General features: G+C 43.6%; 1 protein-coding gene across 2 annotated transcripts; it reads right to left on the reverse strand.

Annotated features, from left to right (window-relative positions):
- Positions 1-1,511: 1,511 nt before the first annotated feature.
- Positions 1,512-22,446, reverse strand: SLC16A9 (solute carrier family 16 member 9). Of its 2 annotated transcripts, XM_032694822.1 has the most exons (8): positions 22,334-22,407; positions 21,577-21,742; positions 17,062-17,120; positions 15,284-15,512; positions 6,427-6,570; positions 5,417-5,512; positions 2,753-3,661; positions 1,512-2,422 (listed from the first exon to the last, which is right to left on the reverse strand). In XM_032694822.1, exons 4-8 carry the CDS (start codon positions 15,477-15,479, stop codon positions 2,244-2,246), a joined length of 1,524 nt encoding a protein of 507 aa, XP_032550713.1. In that variant the 5' UTR covers positions 15,480-15,512; positions 17,062-17,120; positions 21,577-21,742; positions 22,334-22,407; the 3' UTR covers positions 1,512-2,243. The 2 variants fall into 2 exon arrangements, with proteins under 2 accessions (XP_032550713.1, XP_032550714.1); XM_032694823.1 differs by lacking the exon at positions 21,577-21,742 and having other exon boundaries at positions 22,334-22,446.
- Positions 22,447-24,501: the final 2,055 nt, after the last annotated feature.

Genomic DNA, 24,501 nt, shown 5'->3' on the forward strand with positions numbered 1-24,501 from the left:
CATTTCCATTGCAGAAGTGTGCTACATAGCACACAATCATTAACATTAATTCCAGCTGAATTTTTTTCAGAGTGACAATTAATTTAACATCAGTTTCATATTTAAAGAACTCAGACTGGATTGTTGGCAGGAAGTGAGACTTTAACAGATTAATCTGAAGGCACACATGCCCTGATTATATTCAGTATATCACTGCAGTTTCTTTAAGATGAGTAAAACATGGTATTACGTTTATTTACATGTGGTGAAATCTGACTACAGCTGCCATACAGCACATAAAATGATCCATGTCAGATGCCCAGGACTACAATTTGGAATTGGAGTTGTGCGTATGCCTCTACTGAGTACTCAATACTTTTTCCACAATCCAGGAAGAAAACCCACACAGTAGTTACACTCAGCTGACAAATTGATGAAAAAAAAAGAAGAGACAAACTAACTGCATCTTTATTTTTACCAAGTTTTAATTCAAACAAACATAAGTGAATCCCAAAAAGTCAGCAAAAACTGTTTGAAGCCAAGCTAGATTTTCCTGCCCTGGACCAGAAGAGAGAACATTACTTCCATTAAGGTCTGCCCAACTTAGATGTTGCATCGCTCTTGCTTAATGAGGTGTGCAAACACAGTAACTGTGCACAGCACTTTGACAATAAAGTTTGCTCATTACATGCCTGGGTTTTACCTTAAGGATCATTTATGAGCCAGAATCACATTAGAATTTGAGGCCCACAGTACTGCTGAGAACTAGCTGGGCATTTGCAGGCAACCATGCAGGATGTAACTCAGGATTAAGAATTTGTACCTCACCCAAGGCTTGCAACATGCCCTACTAAACTTTAAATCTACAGCGAGGAGCCAAAGTGCACAGGACGTGCCACCCGAGGAGAGATTTCTGTGACTGCTGCAAGAGCAGCCAGACCCATCCTTGGCATGGGAGCAGCTATGTAAGCAAAAGCTATTGCACAGGGCACATAGGGCAGTGTAGAGCTATCAGAGTCATCCTGCCTTTGCTGCAGCACCTGGAAAGGCTTCAACATCACAGAGTGTTCCCCCAGTCATGCCAGCACAAAGCCAGCACACACACAGGGGCAGGTTGCAGCTAGAGAGGGAGTAGGTTTCAGGGGCTCTCAGACATTGGCTTGTTTGGTGTTCAAGTGTTGCAACTGTTTCCACATCAGCTTTCCCCGAACCTCTTCTGTTAACCCTCCTCCAGTATTTTTCTTGCTCCCTCTTACCAACTTTTCTCCTTGCTATATCCATTCCAAAAACGACAGCAGAGATGACAGTGCTGTCACATTTTCCCTTTTCTCATCAGGTTTACCTTGTTGCAAGCTCTACTATTTAGCTCCCTGCAGTAGGTTCAACCCACTAAACTGTGGTTGTGCAACAAGAGAGGTCCCCAGTACCTCCAGACCATGGGTGACTGACTTAGAAATACTCACCTGTAGGCTTCTGTGAGCACATCCCCAACTTTGATCTAAAGAATACAAACTTTCATAACCAAGTCAGTATTTCTTTTCACGGTTTCAACAATCACATTTATTCCTTGGTTTAAAATGTTTTGGTTCGACAGTTTTATAAACAGACTTCACAAAATGTGCAATATTTATAAACACAGTTCTTAGTTGTAGTGATAGTAAGAATCTTTACTTTCATCATAATGTTCACTTCAGTTATGCAACATAAGGTTGATTTGTTTCCCCTCTTCTCCCTCCTGCAACTGGCACTTCATTGTAAATTGCACAGACTTTAAAAAGACAAAAAGTTAATCTAAGCATGATGTTAAAAGCACCTCGCCACAGTATTACATTCTAATAAGGCAAATTGTTGTTTTGTAAAGCCTGATTGTGCAACTTGGAGACCTAAAAAAGGTGACAGAAATGCCAACCTTCTTCCATAAGGAACAGGCCTTCATTTTTGCTTCAAAGTTTTCACCCCTCCATACCACCCCCCTTAAAAAAAGTACTGATAATACAGCAGAACATACCCCTTACAGGGTAAAAGGAAATTACAGTAGACAAAGGCTGGAAACACAGTGCACAGTAGACAAAATAAGACTGTTTTTAAAAATAACATCAAAAAAAAAAGAAATAAAAGAAGAAGAAGGAACTAAACAACAAGAACAAGCAACAATGGAATTTTTATAGTAGAAGAGGATTTGTGGGCTTCATAAATAAGTGGAAAATTACTAAAATACTTTGCTATATAATATAAAAAGGCGCAAAGTGTTTTCCAGTTGTCACCTAAGCGCTAGATGCAACTTTGTAGGAGTAAGAATTTGGAGGCAGCTTTGAGCTCTGGTTGGTGCAGGCATTCCAGCAGGGCAACGCTGCCAACAGTAGGAGAAATCCACCCAGTAAGACACAAAAGCCACTGAAGTAGAATGCGGTGTCGTACTCCTGTGTCCAGTCGTAAAACCAACCTGGGGGTAAGAATAAGAGAGAAGTGCATCAGTGAGGAGTTAAATGTAACACAGCACTGTTAAGTTAGAGAAACACCACAGAAAAATAAAATAAGCCGAATCTACAACAGTTTGACCACTTAGACACGAAACGTGCTTTTCACCAAAGCCGAAACAAGCACACAATCAGTTGGCCAGCTCAAGCCAAACAGGCTCTAAGTTTTGTTGAAGATTTTGATTTCACCTTTCCACTATTATTATTAGGGGCAACCAGAACTACTCCCAAGCAAATTAATTCTGTCTGGTCTTGGCCAGCTCACGCTCAGTTTATACTATCTACCTTGACCTTACCTACAATTGGTGGTCCAAGGCTGTTTCCGAGTCCAGCGAAGAACATCAATATCCCGTATGCATGAGTCAGCTTCTCAATTCCCACAGTCTTTGTTGTTACATATGGAAAAATTGACCAGTTCCCAGTCAGAAAACCCAAAATCCCAGAAAGCATTGCTAATGTCAGGTAACTTTTGGCAAATGGAATTGCAAACAAGGCCACTCCTGTCACTAATAAGGTAGTTACATATAGATATAAAGTGTTAACCCACTTGAAATCTGCCAGTATTCCTAAAATAAGTTTGCCAACAGTAGTCATAATGCCAATAATGGAAATGAGGGGCATATAATAGTCATCTTCATTAATGTTTGCACTTCTTGCTACATCTTCCATGAGCAGAGAAGGAGGAAATCCACCAATATCAAAGAGCAAGATGGCAACAAAGAGAGCTGAAAATACTTTGTTCTTAAAAAGAACCATGGTTTCCTTCCAGTAGGTCAAATAGAGCTGCCACTTCCTTTTGGCAAGTTGCTTGCAGAAGTTTGTCTGTTCTACAACTTTCTTTTTATAAGTGTCTTTCTCATTTACATTTATCGAGCTCAATACATTCTTATTTAAAATGCTATCCTGTTTGCAGTCAGGCACATTGTTCACACATTTTTCATCAATGTAGCCCTTTTCAAGGATGCTTATATTTTCTTCAACGGTCTTTTCTTTTTCATGGTAAACAAAATATTGATCTGGGACTTTGTCTACACACGGTTTTTCCGGTGGAGGAGAACCTGATGACTCCAATGGTCTCATTAGGCTGCCACATGCCAATATATTTAGAGACAGAGCACCAACTATTAGCAGACAACCATCCAGTCCATATAGCTCAATAAGCTCTCTTTGCAATGCTGCATATATGAAGAGACCAACACTTGAGCCTGTAAGAGGAAAATAAGATCAGCTTTAACTGAAAAACTGAGAACATCCTTTAACACTAACAAACTTATACAATTTAGCAGCTACAAATACACTGTCACAGGAATGATAAGTCATTTGTGCTCCTCTCTGCTCCCACTTGGTAAATCATCATCCCACTTGAAGTTACTGTTTCTTTATTGAGTATCCACAAAAATCTGAACAATTTATTGCAATTAGCACTAGCAGGCACTTTAGAAACAAGTAAGATCAAAAACATAGAAGAACTATTAAGCCATCCTTTTGCCATACACTCACATACATGTGTCCCTTCAGGTACCATTTTGAGTTAACACAGAATTTCACACCTCAGCATTTTCCCCTTTCTCCTCCTCACTGCCACCTTTCTCCTCTAAGGCAGGAACACACCAGGGGTTCACCAAGAGCCCTTTCAGAAACAGCCCTTGACTGCCTGGTGTTTAAGGAGTGGGGCTCACCTGGTGGGACTTTATTCCAAAAACAGCTCTGAAGCTCTACAGGACTAAACACGCACTTGAGGAATTTGGCAATTCCGAAGGAAACACTGAAGAATAAGCAATTACTATGAGCACAAGCATTTAAAGCAATCCCACTAATTTAAAGAAAAAGCTTTTTGTTGAAGTGAACAGAGACCCATTGTGATCAATGGATGTCCTCCCACAAATACAGAGCATTGGTTCTTCAAGTCAATTTAAAGACAAGCTTTAAAATAATTTGCTGAAGATTGTCTCTAGGTTATAGTAGAGCCATTTATATACTTTGGTGCTAAACACAGGAAAAAATAATTACAAAATTCATACTTGTTTTGTTTTCCAGGTACTAAAATTAACCAGGGCTCAATAAGATCAGATTTTAAGGCAAACTACCTGAAATCCTGACAAAAGCCCCTGAAAATTATTCCAAGAAACATTTCTGCAGAAGTTCCCTTATATGAATATGGTGTGGGTCTGGTATCAGTATCTCACAACTCTGACTATACTGACTATGCCTCTCCTCACTGACAGCTACAGATCAGAAGGGAGATGCCATACAATCTGGAAAACAAGGCATGGGACAGCAGCTGTCTTTAACAGTTCCTACTTTATTATCCTTCTTTATTATCTATCCTACATTAATTCTTCTTGGTGTACAACATCACACAACCTAAAGGCCCAGAGAGAGGGTAAGAAAGACTGCTCAGTATCCTTAAAAGAATTTTCCTTGTATTATCAGAGGTTCATTTTTCTGGGATCACTTCAACATACACGGATGAAAAAAGCTGGGTTAAGCCTTTGGAATACTTTAGAATTTAGTTCCTTTTTGACTGGAAAGGAAAAAAATATTACAAAGGTAAGCCCAAATTTCAACTACTCCTTTAAAGGTGCAGCTAATGTGAGGTTATGGTGATCCAGTATTTATATCCTCCAATCTCTTTCTCACCTCTGGTCCTGTGTAAGAAGAGTGCTCTATAGAACACTTCCCCTCTTATTATCCATGGTACACAGCCCAAGCTATGCATGAGTCTGCTTTTATTTGAGTGAATATCCTTTTCTCGTCTGTATGGGTAACCTATGGCATACACCTGCAAGTGTAGTTACTATTTTATCTGAAGCCCGAATTTATCTCTTCATTACTACTGATGTTTTGAAGTACTTCAGGAAGTAACTGAGAAAAATATAATCCCCTGTTTTTTATTGCCAGGGTAACAATAGCTGTATCAGAGTTGAAAGGTTAGAGAGAATGATAATTAAAAGCCATACCTGTTGAAATCAGACCGAGTGCAAGGCCTCTGCGTTTGTCAAAATACTGGCAAGTGATGGTAACTGTTGCAGTGTACAAAAGGCCACATCCAAGACCTTGAGAAAGAGAGTTAGATATAAAACAAGCTACATCCTCTGGGAATCAGTGCCCCTCGTTACTCCTCAGGTAACACAGTAGTGTACTCTAGGTGCAGAGGTACCTCTTAACTCTGGCTCAGCACCAGCCACACCAGCCTCACACTGACAGGGTGACTACACTGCTGCACTGTCCCACCTCCCTCCCCCTGAGCATCCCTGGCTGCTGAACCTGTGTGGAACAGGCTGGGTTTGAGGTTCTGTGCTGTGTGGAGGGTTACAAGGCTTTCAGCCCAGGGGGTGGCCCCAGAACTCAGCAGAGCTGCATCCACGGGCACTGTGCCCAGCCAGCACCACGCTGGGTCCCTGCTGGCCAGAGAAGTGCCCAAATTCCTGACACAGTTAATTTGATCAGCCACCCACAGCAGCCCTCTGCAGCACACAGGGGCAGGTCACCACCTGCTAGGAGAACAGCACTTTCATGCCTCTAGCACAGCATTTTAGGTTCAATCCAATTATGTGGAGAACAACATTGCTCCCTAATGATCTCTAATTTATCAAATTAGAATGAGTACATGACAGACTGCAGAGGAGATGTTATTCCTTTAAGACTGGCACTTCCTTCATGCCTACAGAAGACTTGCTTGATTCCAGCCCTTAGGTAAAACGTCAGCTTCTCCATCTCTTACAGTTGTGTCAACAGAGGACAAAGTGTTTTCAAACCTTGATAAATATGTACAGTGTTTTCATCTTTCACTACATGGTAACAGCCTGCCTGTGCAACATCCCTCCCTGCCCAAAAGTAAAGTACCCCCTGATAAATCAAGTACCAGACTACCACTGTCTCTGTGAGTCAGATTCCCATCTCATATTCATAAACCGAGACTCAAAATAACCAAGACTAAGTCTCAACATGAAGGGAAGGCATTTCTTACCAACAACTATCCCATATGAAACATATAGAAAGTATATGTTAGGTGCAAAACTGCTCATCATGAGGCCCCCGGCCACCATAAAGCCACTGAAGATAGCTACTGGTCTTGCTCCAAAAGATGACACACATATACTGCAGACAGGACCTAGAGGAAAAGCAGGAAAAACATTCCTAGTAAATACCAGCACCAGGAAGAATTTCTAAAACGTCAGTCTGTGGAAATGTTTCTCATGATAATTATTTAAATATAGAATTATTTTAAATAACAATTCAGAGTACTAATTTTTACAGGGTTCTTTGAAACAGTCAGTTATAAAAACATTCAAGGTCAGGCTTGTCAGATCTGTGCACAAGGAGAAACTGATATCAAGACCATGAAAGGGTACCAGGGCTGGGAGGGAAAGAGCAAGCAAAACATTCCTTAAACATGGGATGATGGATACATACTGGACTGTAACACTGTCACTACACACCTAAGGACTTGTACAAAAGACTCTGAAAAGAATCTTCATCCAGGGATACCAAACTAAGCTAGACCATCACCCAGGCTTCAAGAGGCTCTTTCTGACAGAGCCCAAAAACTGTGCTTCAAAAAGGCACTATAGGCATTCATCCTGATATTACATTTATAAAACTGAAATGGAAAAATAGTAACTTCTGATCATAATCACAGTAAGAATGCCACCTGGTGCTTACACAGAGGAAATATCTGTTAATATATAGATAAATATAAACACTGCTCTTCCCTGATTTTTGAGGAAATTAAATACCTGCTAGTCAGTATTGTACCAAATAACTCTTTACTACCTATCTTGGTTTCAGCTGTAAAACTTCAGAAAATAAAAGGCACTTTGAGAACATCTAGGGCAACATTCATGAAATTTGGAAGAGGTTTCTCCCTCTCTTTACTCCCCAATATTTCTTTGTTGTTTAGTTCTTCAGAACAAGAACAAAGTGAGGCAGAATTTGTACCCTGCCTCTACTCAGCCAGTTCCCTCCTCACAGAAATTGTAGAACAAGCACTTATTTTCATTTGTGTGACCTGGAATACACCTTTTAGTCTTAAGTAGCATGCAAGCTTGGTGCCCTGCATAAATAAGCAACCAGCAAGGGACTTGGCTTGCAAAAGAAAATCTATCTGAAACCCTGCAGTTTCAAGCATTCATACATAAACTTATACATTAGCCCCATGATCCTAAACTCAGCAGCTCTGAGATTAGCAGTCAGATAACACAGATGACCAACATTATTTCACACAAACAAACTAAACCACCTCACCACCTTTGCATCAATACAGAGACACTCCACGTTGGATACAATCCACAAAAGCAGCGATTTCGGAGTGTGCTGTTTGCTCAGGTCAGAGCTCCCTGACTCACACGTGGCTGACATTCCCAGCTGATGGGAGGTGAGCCCAGAGAGGTGATAGGAGGTAAACACCACTTGGAGCCAGGGACGGTGCTTGCCTAGGTTTGCAGATGGGATCGAGCAGCTGGGAATGCAGGCAAGGTTTTCCTGTGGTTACCGGCCACGGGACAAGCAGTTCTGGCAGGCAGGGGCACAGATTCCTCAGCAGGTGAAACGAGCCTCAAACACAAGACAGGTCAGAACTCTCGCCCTACATAAGAGCTTCTGCCTGGGGAATGCAAAGGGGAGCGAGTCTGAATTGGGGCTTATCCAGGCAAAGAGTCAGAGTTACAGGGGAATCAAGAAAATGTTTGGGGAAGGAGGGTTTATTTGGATTTTGGAAACTATGAAAAAGGAAGATGTAAGCACTTGCTGCCACTCAAGAGTCAGCACGCTGTGGGAGTGAAAGCTGGCCAGTGTAACTTGGGCAGAGTAACTCGCTGAGAACAAAAGCTGAGAGTGTTTGATTGTTGCCGATTCTTAGAATTAATTGCTAGAACTGGCAAATTAAGGTTGGTATGTTTCCTAAAATCACAGGATTTAAAAATAAACAAAGGATTGACTCTGTATTATATAAGAATTCTTCTACAGTAAAAGAACATTAGGTAGTGATAACATAATTCAATTAAGCAGGGGAATTTGCCCTCTTTCTATTCTTTATTTCTGACTCACTACCTTGTTAAAATAAGCAGTATTTCCCTTCCATCTGCTCTCTGTATTTTGACACAGCTACTTTCAGAAGGTCTCTGTCCAGCTTGGGGTGGTGGTACTGGTACACACCTCACTGATCCAAGGTGAAACTGGACCACCTGACCCCAAGGCAGAACAAGAGAGACACAGAGCTGAAAAACATGCCTTCATGTCATGACAAGGACATTCTCCACTGGAACACCATCAAAAGCATCCTTGACAAGGTCCAAGGAGATGGTCTTCCAGCTTCTCTCACTTAAAAAAACTAATCCCAAAGGAGAACAAAAAGTACAAAGAGACCTTTTCACTCCAATATGGAAAACAACCTGCACAAAACTGAAGAACCTGCTCCAATAAGCTCAGTATTACTCTGCCATCTCACACAGCAAGAGATCTGGCAGCCCAGCAATGGCCCTGTTTATAAGAAGGAGTGCCAGTATAAGTATTAAAAGTTATTATTCTTCTCTGGGTTATACTCTTCACTGGGTTGAGAAGAAAAACAGCTCCATCTTTGCCTTCACGCTGGGCATTACTGCAGTCCCCTCATCACACTGCCAGAAAATAAAAGTCACAAAAGAAAACCCCCATGACAGCCAGCATCTTTGTTCTTTACCCTGCCTCTTTGCATTCCTTCCCTTTCTCCGTTTCCCAAAGAGCTGGCATTTTTTTTCCACCAGGCACAGTACCTTCAGTTATTACCATGGCATTTGCACAGGAGTTCATTGTACACAAACATGTTATTCTTCACAAGTAATTGAAGCACAATGGGTTCAAGGCAGTTAATTCTGGTGAAAATCCAACTTTCCCAGAGTGGGACCAAGACTTGCTCTGTGAACTCCTGCCCCATGGATTTTGTTCAAAGTGGATGCTTTGAAGAATGCAGGAGTCTATGTACAGCCACATAGGAAACAGCTCGTCAGGCAGCATAAGGGTTTTCATTAGCTGACTCTCTTTCAGACAGATCTTTTCTCACCGTAATGTGAACACCATAAAAATAAAACCCCAGTGGCAACCCTCAATAGTAAGCATGAAAAATAGCTTCTAAGCCAGCGTTTTGTTCAGTTTGCCAACAACTCCAGGGGTTAGCACTGGAATTAGAATAATATTTGAAGACATTGATAAATATTTACCTCTTTTACAAATAAAATCGCTGGGGTTTTTTCCTTTCCAAATGATGCATCTGAAAACTAGACCAAACTCTATCAAAAAAAGATACCAGCTCAGTAGATAAGAATGATAGCCAATTCTAGGAGGAAAGACTCAGCAGCCAGCACTGCTCCTCTGACACGACCTGTCACAGTTCAGCAGACAGTGACACAATTATCAAGCTCTGCAGGGAAGCAGTCAAGAAGATCCCTAGACAAAATGGGAAGCAGCAGCAGAAAGAATATGGGTTTTCACAGTAGATCTTTATGCAGACAGACCAAAGAGGGAGAACACCTAGAAGGATTCATTTGTACATTGATATTTTTATTATTTTGAATAAAAGACTTTACCTTCAGTGAGATCTGGATGTGACAGTGAGTCCTTCCTGAGACATGAAAACAAACCATCAACTGCTCACAGAGGAACTCTAACTACCACAATCTGCTGACCTCCTGACAAGTACAAAGTTGTTTCTTTTATGGACATCAAGAACTAGCACTCTCTTCCTCAATATTTTCACATGAAGAGAAAAAAAAAATCTGCAAACCCACAGTCCCATCCTCCACTCGCTCATCTCGAGGGTCCTTCTTCCTTCATCTCATACACACACAAAACCTTTTGCTAAACAAACAATACTGGACAGCTGAGTTCTTTTTCTTATCACCTCCATTAATCTGACCCACCCTAGTGTTGGTATCTGTCCGAGCCTGTTGAAACCATAGAGTAGAAGCAACGCTCATGGACTGCACGTAAAATCCACTGGACAGAGTGCAGGAATATTTTTGCATATTAAGTGCATTTTTAAAACTTGGTTATAATAAACATAATATTCTCCAAATGTTTGTAGTCTGGATATGAATAGAGATGAGAAGAAAAGCTTTTTACACCGGACAGCAACCCACACCCAAGTGATTGGAAAGACTGCTCCTTTCTGGTAAAGTTATTCTATGAACTGGGCTCCTTTTCAGAGGAATCTTTGGGGCGCCCTCTCCCCTCCACAAAAACTATGTACAGCTTCCATACTTTACAATGGGGGCTATGTATGTGTGAGGTTTTGGTCCAAAAATAAGTAGATGCTGCAAAGGCGGTTTTAGAATTGTAAAATTGTTGCTTGAAAACCCAAAATTAGGCTTTTTTAACATTTAACACAGAATTCTTCAGATCAGTAGAAACACCCCATCAAATTATCAAGACATGCCTCACAAGAGAGTGTCTTCCTTTTGTTCTTTCTCCATTAATGAAGGGAAGAAGGAATGGGAGACATTGCTGGTGTCTCCTCCTATGCCAAATACTGTGAAGTCAACTCTCAGGATAAACAGCAGTGGTGCCAATTACAGGCGCCAAGGTCTTTGTCTGTTTTGCTTTTAACAACTGTTAACATGGATCAAATTCAATTTCAGGCTCCAAATGGATGTAAAATTAAGAACACTTGGTGCAGAAGAAACACATGATCTTCAAGAAGGTACATAAATATCCTCCTCTGGCCTGTTTTAGTAGGGGAAACATACTAAGCTTTTCCAATTTCTTTGTATGCGACAAGCCCTGGAGCCAAGTGCCACATCTACCATAGCCTGATCAAGGTTATAACGCCTCAGTTGGTAGAGGAGGTCTCACCTCTGCCCTGTACAATAACACTGATGCTTTTCTTTCACTGTTTTAGGCTCATTTCTTCCAATGCGCTGTCAGGTCGTGTCACAAAAAGTCACAGCCCAAGTCATCCTGCAAGGAACAGGCCAACCAGGTCCCTGTCCTGTTCCCTTTTCCAGCTGACATTGGCCTTAGAAACGCTGCCTGTGCTGTGAGCAAAAGGACAGAAATGGAACACCAGGAGGCCAGGAAACTCATCCCAATAAACAAGGTGCTGTACTGGGTTTCTATGTCTCCAGTCTAAGTTTAGCTCTCACGCAAGTCAGAAGTAAACATTTTAGAGAGGATACCAACGCAGCAAACGTGAAAGGGCTCACCAGCACCAGGTGCTTAAAAAAAAAGTTTAAGACTACATGTACAGAGGGAAGGGGGGAGGCACACAGAACCTTTTTCTATGCCAGATGCCACACGTATCATCCTCTTTTTGGTGAAATTACAGTAATAACACAGCAGAGTCACTGGACCTACCTTTCTCTGTTACAGAAGCCAACTAATGAATGTGATTGCTGGTGCTATCAATGATAAAAGTCTTCCTAAGAAAATGGACACTCACTTATTTCCTGCCTGCAGCTGCAAATCCACCGTAACTGCCATTCTTATTCCAGTCTGGCACCCACAGCTTCAGAAAGGTGATGTTAAGTTGAAGAGAGCTCACAGAGGAGTCAATGGCTCTCCAGAAAAGCCTTAATTAAAAGTGTTGGAGTCTTTTGTGTCAATGGCAAAAAGACTGAATCAAGGTACAGGCTTTAAAGAAAATTTAGAAGTAATTTAATTGTATTTTGTAGACGTCCATCACACTAATCCAGGGGTACTTCAAAATATACCACTTGAAAATAACATTATTCATCAGATGAAAACTAAAACTAAGCAACTCATACTGTAAGTTTGTATACTTTCAAGGAGAAAATTGATTACTGAGGAAAAGTTTTGCAATGGAGAATGCACTAAGCAAACAAACATGTTCTTAATCAAATGAGCATTACGGTATTTTCTGTATGCAACATGAATCACTTTAATAGTATCAATACTTAAAAATGTCTTTGGATAACTACATCAGAGACTGGACACCAACATAAAGGTGGAAAAAGGAACAAACAACAAATACTAGAAGAGAAAGTTGCCCAGAGAAGCTGTGGCTGCTCCATCCCTGAAGTGTTCAAGGCCAGGCTGGATGGGGCTTTGACCAACCTGGGATAGTGGAAGGTGTCCCTGCCCATGGCAGGGGGTGGAACAAAATAACCTTTAAGGTCCCTTCCAACCCAAACCATTCTATGATTCTATGATTAAACTTAGGAACAGTAAAAGCAAGAAGACTTCTGATAGGAAGGAGAACTTTGGAATAAAGCAGTCCTGTTACATGCAATATTGCTGCTGAAATCAGCTTGTTCAGCAAGATTGTGAAGCAATTAAGTTACAGATAATACCCTTTCATATACATGAAAATACGTTAATTTAGAAAAATTCAGTTAGCCTGATCATCTACTTAACACAGGCTACAATATACAATGGCCCCACCTGGCCTATAATACTGGAACCTGCAATAGCAGAAATAAGAACAGAAGCAAGCTCTCTTTTCCTATATTTAAATGGTTTTGCTCTGAAAACACATATGATATTTACACTAGTGACTAGGTCTGAAAAAGGCCTGTTATGAAATCTACATGAAAAATTTTAGCTTGTCAAAAGCATTCTAGTTTTAGGTAGCAGTTACAACACTTACATTGTCCTTCAACAAGTTTACTTAAAGTAGATTTGTCATTAAGGTCATATCCCAGCTTGATAAGACAGAGGGATCTTCAATTTCAGGTAAAGCTCAGAACATATATTTTGTTTTCAGCCAACTGTGATAACATCAATGCAATTAAAAGGCCCTCGCTGCACTTTTTTTTGAAGGCATTAGAAGTAGGAATGATTATTAAGCTTCCAAATGCCAAACTGGAAGAATAAAAGCACATAGACATACACCACTCCTCCTAACTTGCCAAAATTTCATTCAATCATTCCATACCAAAATCAGCTACAACAGCACCTTTGATTTGTATTATTCAGTCACAGAAGTTTATATTTGCTGCTGTCGTGGTTTAACCCCAGCCAGCAGCCAAGACCACGCAGCTGCTCACTCTCACCAGCAGGACTGGGGAGAGAACTGGAAGGGTAAAAGCTGCAAAACTTGGGGGTTAAAATACAGCAAAAGCCACACACGCAAGCAAAGTAAAACAAGGAATTAATTCCCTGCTTCCCGTGGGCAGCAGGTGTTCAGCCATGCCCAGGAGCACAGGGGCCCATCACACATAACGGTTACTTGGGAAGACAACCACCACCACTCCAAACATCCCCCGTTCTTCACCCCACTTTATACACTGAGCTTGATGTCATATGGCCTGGAACATCCCTTTGGTCAGTTGGGGTCACCTTTCCTGGCTGTGTCTCCTCCCAGCTTCCCACACACCCCCGGCATGGCAGAAAAGGCCTTTGCTCTGGGGAAGCCCTGCTCAGCAATAACAAAAACATCTCTACGTTATCAACCCTGTGTTCAGCACAAATCCAAAACACAGCCCCACACTAGCCACTAAAGAATATTAAACTCTTACCCCAGCCCAAACCAGCACAGCTACAAAGCACACCACTGACAGATGTTCACAGTAGCAAGACAGAGGGCACCAAGAAATCTGGAAACATGGTGCTGACATACAGGAAAGGAGGCTGAGGCTCTTATCGGAGCCACAGATTTCTGGTCTCCAGGGAGAGGGTTTTTCTTCACACCTTCTCTTGCAATTCCTTCCTGTCTAGTTTTTTCTTCAGTAATTACCTTGTTTATCTTTATTTTCCTCGCACTTCACTCTCTCACTCAAGTTTATTTAGGTCTTGATGCACTAATAATGGGAGTTAATGCCCTTAATACAGAAAAATAAAAAAGCATGATGGAAGAGCAGTCTACAGTGCTTTACCCACCTACACCCTGAGACTGAATATAGTCTTCTTGTGCTTAATGATCCACCTGCCTTTGCCTGTTCCTGTTCTGCCTAGTGATATAAACCCTAACAGATGTGACACCAATATTTGGCCAGTTACAGCGTCACACAAAGCAGTGGTCTTCATTCAGGTCCTTATCCGAACATCAACTTTCTTTTAAGGAGATAGTCCTCAGAATCCTGAGTTGCATTTTGTCCACTGAGCTACATAACTGCTTTTGCCCATAGCAGTTGCTCTGCTGACAGGCAATTTTTTCCAGATTCAGCAAAAAGATAATAGTTCCCATGGTGAATCTCTGAAAAACAGAAGTTAGTGATTTGACCCAGTACAACATCTGTGCTCGATATTAAAACAACAAACTGGACCTACAGAATTTCAAGGTGGTGTTTTATTTCCCTAAAACCTTGCTGTTGTTCCTCAACTGACAACGTCTTATTAAAGAAAAGCTTCCAGTAAAGTTTTTTTTTAATACTACTGCTACCCATAACTTTCCAGGCTTCAAAGGGAGTTTTTTCTCAAAGACACAGTGGAAAGGAGCCCTCACCCACCCTAAATGGTGGGTTTACCCCTAGAGCTGAAAAGTCAGTAACTGATTTATTAATTGACCATTTTTCATAAAGCACCTGAACCATTTCAGACTAACAGTTTGTTCTGATTTTAAAATACTAATGCTAATGTTAGTATTAAAGCCTCATTAAAAAAAAGAAATCCCATCCACAAAATTTTCATTCCCAGAGTTCGGTTCTTCTAGTTTATTCAAATACAAAATTTTTTAAGGGGAATATTTTTACTGCTCTTTTAACATTATGTTGCTTTGGTTTATGCATAGCGGAACTGTAAATGTCATTTTCTTACCCATCTTGACTCAAAACAAAAATGCAACATCCTCATTCTATCATGTGCAGCTGTCTTTGATACAATTCCAAAAGCACACACAGACCAAAGCATCTATTGGAAAGGTTCCAATATAAGATAGATACTGTTTCTACACTTACTGGCAAGCAATCCGATTCCATTTGCTAGGGATCCAACCCAAGCAGTCTTGCCTTTCCCTTCTCCGAAGGCATCCAGCCATTCTAAATACAAGACTCCCACCGCCAGCGGTGATCCGTAACACAGGAACTGGGTGAAGAAGGAAACGAGAACAATCACCCAGCCCCAGCCACCATCGGGTGGTTTCCGAAATACCATCTTGTCAGAGGAGTGCAGAGGGACGGGCAGAACCTGTGCAAACAAAACCCAAGCAGAGCATCAGAAACGTGACTGAGCGAGGTGTGCTGACACAGGTGAGCTGGGCAGAGAAGCACACATTCCAACAGAGGGTTATTTCAGCTCTAAGAAATAAAAGCAACACAGTAATGAAAATTAGAGTACCATTTGGTACTTCTACCCCTTCTGCATAATGGAGACAGTACACAAAGCATAACAAGTCATACATGCATCAGTACTGTATTACAGAGAACGGAACATTTCATTTACTGAATGTTAAATAGGCTTTGTGAGGACCTCAGGCATTAATATCTGCCACAGTTCAACAAGAGAACCACATGGTCCCCAGCTGTCAATACCATGGATATCCTCAGTGAAGCACATAGGCTTAAAAGACAAGAAAACCTACAGGTATAAAACAATCCCAATTAAACAACTTAAAATTAAAAAAAAAAAGTCAAGTATAAAAATATCAATTAAAGATCAAAAAAAAAAGAAGAAGAAAAAAAAAAGAGCAAAAAATTTCTACTTAGTTGTCATCTCAGCATAGGGCCTTGAAATTTAGCAGGGTGTTTGCCACCAGAGAGTGTATTCTGGGAGGGACAGGCCAAGAGGAAGACTAGCAACAGTTTAGCACTCTGCTCTGGCAACAAAGTGAAAGTTGCATCCAAAAATCACTTCGTATATATTAGTGAAGTGTGTTCTAAACTGTATACAGGTGTGGCTTATATGCCAAGACATGACAGTACTAAACATACACACAAAAATCTGCTATAACCTGTTACAGTGTCTACCCTCTGTGCAGCTGGCACACAGCACCCTTCCCCAAACTGGCAATCAGTTCCTGGACTCCATAAATACCACCTTGTTCCTGTGCATTTATGGCTTTAAGTAACCCACCATCCTCATACCTTCTCAAGGCTCGTTTGTGGATACTTCTAAAACCAAATAATTTAAAAGGTTTTCCTAGCTGCATTGCTTTAGAGTTTGGATGACTCCAGTGATACTGTGAGTTCCCCTGTGCACACAACTAACCTGCCCTCCCCTCTCTACAGGGAGAAGTGAAGATCACAAAACCTGTGTCCTGTTCTTGGCTCTGTCACTAACGAGACATATGAATCTCAAACAATTTTATTTCCTTTACCCTGAAAGATAGAAACAGATAAGATCTTACCCTGTTTTCTTCATGAGATAATCTCAAGGACCATCTTCACGCTGCAGCTTACGCACTAAGACTGCTGCAGTAACAGCTCTGCTCAGGGAGACTCCCAAGAAGCAAAGCAGAAAAATAAATGTATTGCACTGCCTTTTTGACTTACAACCCGGAGGAAGTGGAAAAAAAAGTGCTACTGTATGAAAGCAATGGTGTAAACAAGTAGGCAATAAGAGAATTTCCATTCAAGCTCCTCACACTCTATCCTTGGGTAGTTTTTTAGAATTTGCATGGAAAACTTACAAAAAACCTACAGTATAAAATTTTGAGGAATGATTGTGTAGAGATGTGAAAAAGACCAGTTCTAGTTTACAGATGCATTCAAGTGTTACTTTGAAGATAGGCACTTACAGATGATGACAAAAGAAGTCCTTCAGCTTCCTACAAATGTAACTTCACGTGGCAACTACCTGCAGAAAAAGAACAACAAAGCAAGTTTTCAGCCAAAGTATCAGTGGAACAGTGAACACAACTCTGAAAAAATGGCAGCCTCACATTAGATTTCCTCTTTTTAATATCTTTTCAGAGGAACTTCAGAGGCAATCAAGTTATTTCAGTGGACAAGTACTGATCCCCTGACATTAATTAACAGCTGACAGCAGCCTGGAGCCCCAAAGTAACAAAAACATTATCTACTAATGTGAAATAAATTTTGACATTCTAGGTCCTTTGGGAATGATTTACAGTTTTAACACACTGACTGTCCTTCAAGAGACAGTATTCCCAGTTATAAACATTACAAAGTTATTTGTTTCAGTTTGAAATGTAAGCCCTGACTTACTCCAATATCTGGTGAGTGTCTCTTATCCCAGGAGATGCAAAGGTGACAGCTGGGATAGACAGAAGTTATACCATACCATAAGGTATCAAAGCATTAAAAAGCTGCTTATAGGTACTTTCTTATAACACTAACCTTTGTACAAAAGGGGATCCCCATATTTCTACACAAAATATTTGAGCTATTTGAACGCAGTCATCAAGAGCTGACCAATGCATCTTTCCATGCACTTCCCCAGGATGTGTGGAATACAATTACTCCCTGTCTTTGAGAAGAATCACAGTCAGTTCTTCACCTGTAGCAGGTCTTTTAACCTCCGGCTAATTCCAAGCTCTGGGAGAAAAGGAGCTGTGCTCACTGGGCATTCTGGTGTCTCAGGAGAAGTTCATGGAGAGCTTGTGGAAGTCCTTCAATTTATTGCCTAGTGATGTCCGAGCAAGAGAAAGTCCCAGGTTCTGCTCCCAGCTCTCTGGGCAGTTCCATGTGTTTTGGATACACATAATCACAAGATAAAATACATAAATAAACATCCCAGGTCATAGGAACCCATTCAGGGAGCTTCCAAATCTCCAGTCTTCAGCTACCCTTTGGTAAGATGACGTGTTTTATTTAGGATATAGATACTGGTCTTTTAGAAGACAAATAAGTTTTGACTTCCTTGTTGCTGTTTAATTTGTCCTTTAGCCAACATGTTGAGGAGGTATGTGCTGCTAATGAAACATTTATGTGGAACTATCTTTACAAACCCAGCTCCCTCGACATCTTTGAGCTGTAGACTGAGTAGCAGTCTGAGACAGCAATAAATTTGTGCTGTACTGCTTCACTGATCTACCCTTTGTAGAACACTTCTCTAGGGCTCTCTTAAAAGCCATCACACCTGTTTCTGCATCCCTGTTACATTCTGAAACTGATACAGTAACGTGGCTGCTTCACACCAGTGTGAGATGGACACCAGTGCCTGATGCACGCTGCTGTGCTGCATTTACTCCTTGCATGCTTGTATAGTTACAAGGGTTATGGCTGATTTTCTGGAAGTAATTCATTGCATCGTGATCCTCTGTGTTTGTTACAACAAATAAAACACTGTTCTGGTGTCACCTGGGGGGGTTCACACCTTGCGGTGCCTCTGTCGGGGCCGCTTTGGGGAGGGTGGGGGAAAACCCAGACTGGATTTTGTCTGGAGTATGGAATGGGGGAAAACCTGGACTGGATTTTGCCTGGAGTACGGAATGGGGGAAAACCCGGACTGGATTTTTCTGGAGTACGGAATGGGGGAAAACCTGGACTGGATTAGGGGGGGCGGAGGGGGAAAGAAGGGTTGGACTTGATGATCTCAGAAGTCCTTTCCAACCCAGCTGATTCTATGATTCTATCATTCACCTTGCTTTGTCCTTGCCTAAGACTAAAAAAATAGTGGAAATAAGTAACTGCTTAAACAACAGATACTCAGACAAAGGGAGGAAGTTGTCAGGTAAATAATGGAGGTAGACAGTAAATAACCTCAACTCATTTGTTTAAAAAGTAACTTTTAGGAAAAAAACACATTTTGGCTGTTATATTGATTTCCACTATATCAATGCCCTAAAATTTGGCACAAAGACAACTTTTGAGTTCAGTTCTGCTATTCTAAACAGTTGATGGAGAGGAAGCAAGGACAGGGCAGGAGAGGAAAAAAGTTCTTGTAGACTTAGGTCACATAGTCTTTTCTAATAGAAAGACTGAAAAACCTCTGGGTTCATTCCTCATCTGCTGCAACACTGCACAGCATTATTGACTTCAACCAACTGCTCCCAATTTATGGCAGCAAAAGAGCTGATCCTCTACATCCTGACGTCTGTTTTGCATCACAGATCTCTTTTGCATCTTCTAGCTAAATAACAAAATTTTAGGTACCAAAATCATCCCTATTTTTTTAAATGCTTCAAGCCATTTACCATCTGCAATTGTCAAGCAAAAAGTAAAAACCACCATCTTTCCCTCCCCCCCCCCCAAGAAATGATCCTCAAAGGCATAACAGACCTATAAATTCCCAGAATCTGTTTTTAAGGACTGATGTGACCTGGCTTTCCCTTCCCTTTCTTGGAGGTTGCTCCTCACACTGCTGTGTGCCTATCACCTAAACTGAGATGTATTTTCTAACTCCCCTGAAGGCACAAAGCCCCTCCTGCAGAGAGCCCAAAAGGTGCCAGACCTGTGTGAGGAGCCTGTTCCCCAGAGCCCTCTGCTACAATACATAGTTAAAGGTGTCCCAGTCGACCAAGCTGCTGCTGGGACTGTGAATATCAATCCACTTTCTACTGGTACAGTGTTTAATGCTTCCCTGAAAATGACAAGTTATACTATAATAGCTTAGTAGCAGGGACAAGAACTGACAGAGGAAATTAAACCCTTGCTACTCCCAACACCACTTGCATAGACGCTGAATCTGTGCATCAACTTGAGAGGGATCCAAAGAGCCTCTTACTATTTTCTATCTGTGTGGAAGAAGGACACAGACTGCACAGATAAATGTGACCACCAAAAATAAAGAAGCAGAAGCCCACACAGAAGAGAGAGCTCAATAGTTTTATCTCAGAGCCAACTAGGAAAACTTGTGTGATCCTGGAAACAGACAAACAACCATGGGTTTAATTTTCAGGTGGGAACGATTTCACAAACCTTCCCTTTCACAAAACCTAGGGATATTGTTTCAGACTCCAGGAAACCTCATTACATTAAAAATACTGAAATGGAGACATGAAGCATAAAGAATTCAACAGCAACTTGAAGTTTGGTCAGAAAAAGCTTTTCAGTGAGTTGTACTCACTGCGAATAAGAATCAGAGGAAGAGAGCTGCTTGGTGAAAGCCTTTACCAACCACAACAAAAAGAAACCCTAGAGAACAAACTGAACAACAATTTTAATGTGGAAAGAGAGAGGTGTCTGGCTGCAACTGTTTGCTTTTCTCTGAGCAGCATTATCACAATAATGAGTTCTCTTTCTATAAATCTTAAAATTTGGCTGAAAGATGTCAGATGAGCAACAAAAAATGAACACGAGTACAACTGAAACATTAGCCCTCAGCACAGAAACTTGTATTAATCTGTGGCAAAGGGAATCTTGAGAAAGACAGTAGCAATATGATTGTTTCCAGTTTGCTATTTGTGCAACCAGAGCCTGGGTAAGTGTGCTGCTTTCTGTGAGCAGCACACGGCTGCAAAGAAAGCCAATGTCAGCAGAAACACTGCATGATTAACACTTGGCTAGTCCAGTTTTGCAAGGCACTGGTACAAATGAAGATGGTACCAGCCTAAAAGATTCCCTCTTTTTGAGCTGAATCAGATTTCTTGTAAATTTCTATTTATTTTTCAGGGAAGTTCTTGCCATTATTATCTGAAGTTTCTGCTACCCTTAGCTTGCAAGTAACACCTAAAGCATGAGAGTGGCCATGATGCATTATGGTTGTTTTTAACACAGTCATCATATCCAAACACCTGCACGTATACTGATGTGACAGCAGGAGTATTGTATTAAATTCACTGAAAAAGATGCATCTGTACTTGGACGGCATCAGACTTTGATGTCTAACTACAGTAGCTTCCCATGTTCAAGTATTTAAGTTCTTTCACATTGAGTATATATATATTTCCCTTCAAGTTCTCAGCATTCAAGTCTACCTACTTCTCATGCTTCTCTAACTGCACTTTTGTAAGTTAAGCAAGAGGCCCATCAACATTTCCTTCCATTGCTGCCTGATGAGGGAAGAAGTGTGAAGTTTAAAACAAAACAAAGTACCAGAACAAAACTTACCAACGACGTAATAATGTTTCTCTACTGTGCAAAATCACATAAAGAAGCATCTATGGGGCAGTGCATAAACCAGCCAACTTTGTACATATCTGTCAGCTCAGCAGAACCAGTCCTACCTGTTTCCAGAGCCTCACTGCCCCACGGGGGATGGAAAACCCCCCTGCAAGTATACCTGCCTGTCGGACACTAGCACGCATCCATGCAGACAGACGAGAGCCGGCGCTGCTAAAAACCACCAGCCACCACGATTTACCAGAGAAGTCCTCTGCAGGACGAGAGCGTGGTGTGCATCGCCTTACCCATCACAACCTGCGAGGGCTCCCGTCGGCATCCGCTCCCTCAACCGGTCCGTGCTCCTTGGCCAAGTCCTCCGTGGAGATGGATGGCCTCTTATAGACCCCGGCTCGCCTCGCCTCGCCTCTCCCCACGCCCTCGGGGGCCAGCCCACAGCCCTGCTCCGGAGCACTGCGTTACACATTGACGCCTTCTGCCTCCAGACCAGTTTCGACGGCAATCGCTCATCCGCCCAGTGACGCGCACCAGGAGGTGACCGAAGGTCGCCCTCGCCACCCCGATGCCACACGCAGGGAGAGACAAGGTCGCGCCGCACGGCCCCGCTCCCGGGCAGCCGCAGCTTCCCAGATGCCAAAGGGCGCCCGGGATGGGCACGCACCGGTGGCCACAGGCGTCCGCTGCCATGTGCCCGCGGCAGGCGGTGATGCCCCACAGCGCCCAGTGGCCGCTGGATGCCAACAGGGAACACCGGGAGGCCCCCACAGCCAACGCCGAGGAGTGCCCGCGGCCGGCACCGCGGGGGGGGCGTCGATGGGCACCGCAGGGGATGCGGCCGCCCCGGCGGCCGCCAGGGACGGCGGCACGACCCGCGCCTGCCCCTTTGCCGAATCCAGGAGCTGCGGAGACCGCGCGGAGCCCCCTCGGGGACATTGGCCCGCCCCGGCACCCGGGGCAGCTCCCTCCCAGACCTCCGTCCGACCTTCCCCGCGGCCCGGCCCGGCCCCCTCGCTGCCCCTCACCCGATCCCCGCGTTCCCGTTACCTGCGGGCGGGCGGCCCGTGGGGCGCGGGGCAGGAGCCGCCCCCGGGAGCCGGGACAGCCCCGCATCCCGGCGCGGCGGGCGAGCCTCGGCCGGCACGAACCGGTTGTAACTCGGGCGGGGGAGGAGCCGCCGGGGGCCGCCACCGCCTCCGCCCGCAGCCCCGAGGCGGGGGGGGCGGCCCCGACCCCCGCCCCTCCGGGGGCGGCCGCTCCGCTCGCACTCACCTCCGCCGCCGACCCTGCCTTGATCCCGATGCCGATCCTGCTCCGCGGGCAGACCCCGGCCACGCCGCCTCCCCCCGCCCCGCGCTCTCCGGGGCGAGGCGGACGCGGGTCCCCGGCCGAGGGTCGTGCCCAGCCCGGCGCCGGGCGGGAGCCGCCCCCGCTCCCCGCGGTGTCCCACCCGCCGGCTGCCCCCGCCCGGCTCCACCGCCACCCTCGGCGAGGGCCTGGTCCCCAGGCACGCTGACCCCCTACCGCCATCCCCTGCTCCGGGCAGTCGCCCGCCCGCGCCGAGGCCCGGGAGGCACCGCACCACCGGGTTGCCCCGGGCACAGCCGCGGGGACCAAAGGCAGCGGAGCCGCCGCAGGACGGGGATGGGCGCTGCCTCCCCGCCGCCACCGATGCCAAAAGGCCGCAAACTTGCGCTGCAGACAGCGATGCAGCCCACGTGCAGCACTGCAATCCCAGCCTGCCAGCTCGGGGGAGAGACCACTCACCCGTGGGTCAGCGCAACCGCTGCTTTTAGAGGCCGTCTCATCCAAACCCTTGCCCAGATCAGTGTGTGTGGCACCTACAGCGCTGTTAGACATACGGCAAGGTAGCTGTCAACTCGCTCAAGTTCAGCCACCTGCGACTTTCACCCTCCAGACTGCAAAGTCCAATGCGGAGGCTGACTGAACACTCAGCAAGCATAGGTGTGTTCAGCATGACAGCTGTGCTGCTACCTCTACTCAATCAGAGTTCAGGTACCAACACACTGCAGGTGGAAATATAAACATTCCCAGAGTTGAGTGAAATTCTGAGAGCTGAAATATTCCTAGACCTGAAATGCTGATGCAATCTCAGATGTTCACAGCCTCTGCATTTCCTACAGGTATGGCATAGCTCCCCTTTCAGACCTGCAGTCCAGACTTACTTCCCCATGCAATATTTACAGGTTCATGAACTTGAAGTATCTTTGAAAGTGTCTAGATCCACACCTCACAGTGTTCCTGTAAATAATAAAGTTAATACTTGCTACTGGAAGGACTGACGGAAGAACGACACAAACTCAAGACTCACTTGTAAGACATCTCAGTTGGCATAAGGTTCAGTGTTACGTATCTCGCCAGAAAGGGCAGCCAGCTGAAGGGGGGGAAAAGAAAAGAGAACAGGAACTCTGAGAACTCTAGAAAACTGTTCCAGGGAGCAGAACTGAAATAAATGGCATTTAACCTAGAGAGAAGGCAGAGGGGAAACTTGATAACCTTCGAGAACTGTAAGGTTACTGCAAAGCAAAGGGAATTAACTGTTCTGCATATACATTAGGCAATTACAAGAGGTGAGTGGGCTTAAACCCCATCCACAGATAACTGCTGTAGATATTAGGAAAAGCTAGGCTATCTTGCTGCTGGCAGAGATTTCTTTGGGAGAACACAGCATTTTCGGAACACACATGCACTGGGTTGCTAAAACAAATGACTGAAGACAGCTGCCCAGATAGTAAACAGCCTCTGCTGACTTTGATCACTCCTTGGGCTCCAGGACACAGGCTGAAATCAAAAGGCTAACTGAAATCTTTCCACAGCCATACAAGAGATGGCTGGGAAACAACAATTCTGAAGTTCCCATCCAAGATGTGCTGTTTCCTACGCTTCAATGCAAAACCTTTTTGCATGCAAGTGCATATAAAGCTCCACATCCCATTACAGTTCTTGATACAGAAGTTTAGAAACCAATGTTGTGGGCTAAAATTAAATATTTCGCTCTAGCAAAATTGGCTATGAGCATCTGAAAAATGTTAGTCTATTCACAAGTTCACAATGGTTTATCCGTACAGAAATGTTCAGAAGAGTTAAGGCACATCACTGACAGAGTACATCGACACATGCTGGATCTTTATGCCAAGGGAGCAGGCCCAGTTAGATGCAAACCAAACCGAGTTTACATGACAGGCAGCTCTGGA

The sequence above is a fragment of the Chiroxiphia lanceolata genome, chromosome 8 (genome assembly GCF_009829145.1).
Source record: "Chiroxiphia lanceolata isolate bChiLan1 chromosome 8, bChiLan1.pri, whole genome shotgun sequence".
NCBI lineage: Eukaryota > Metazoa > Chordata > Aves > Passeriformes > Pipridae > Chiroxiphia > Chiroxiphia lanceolata.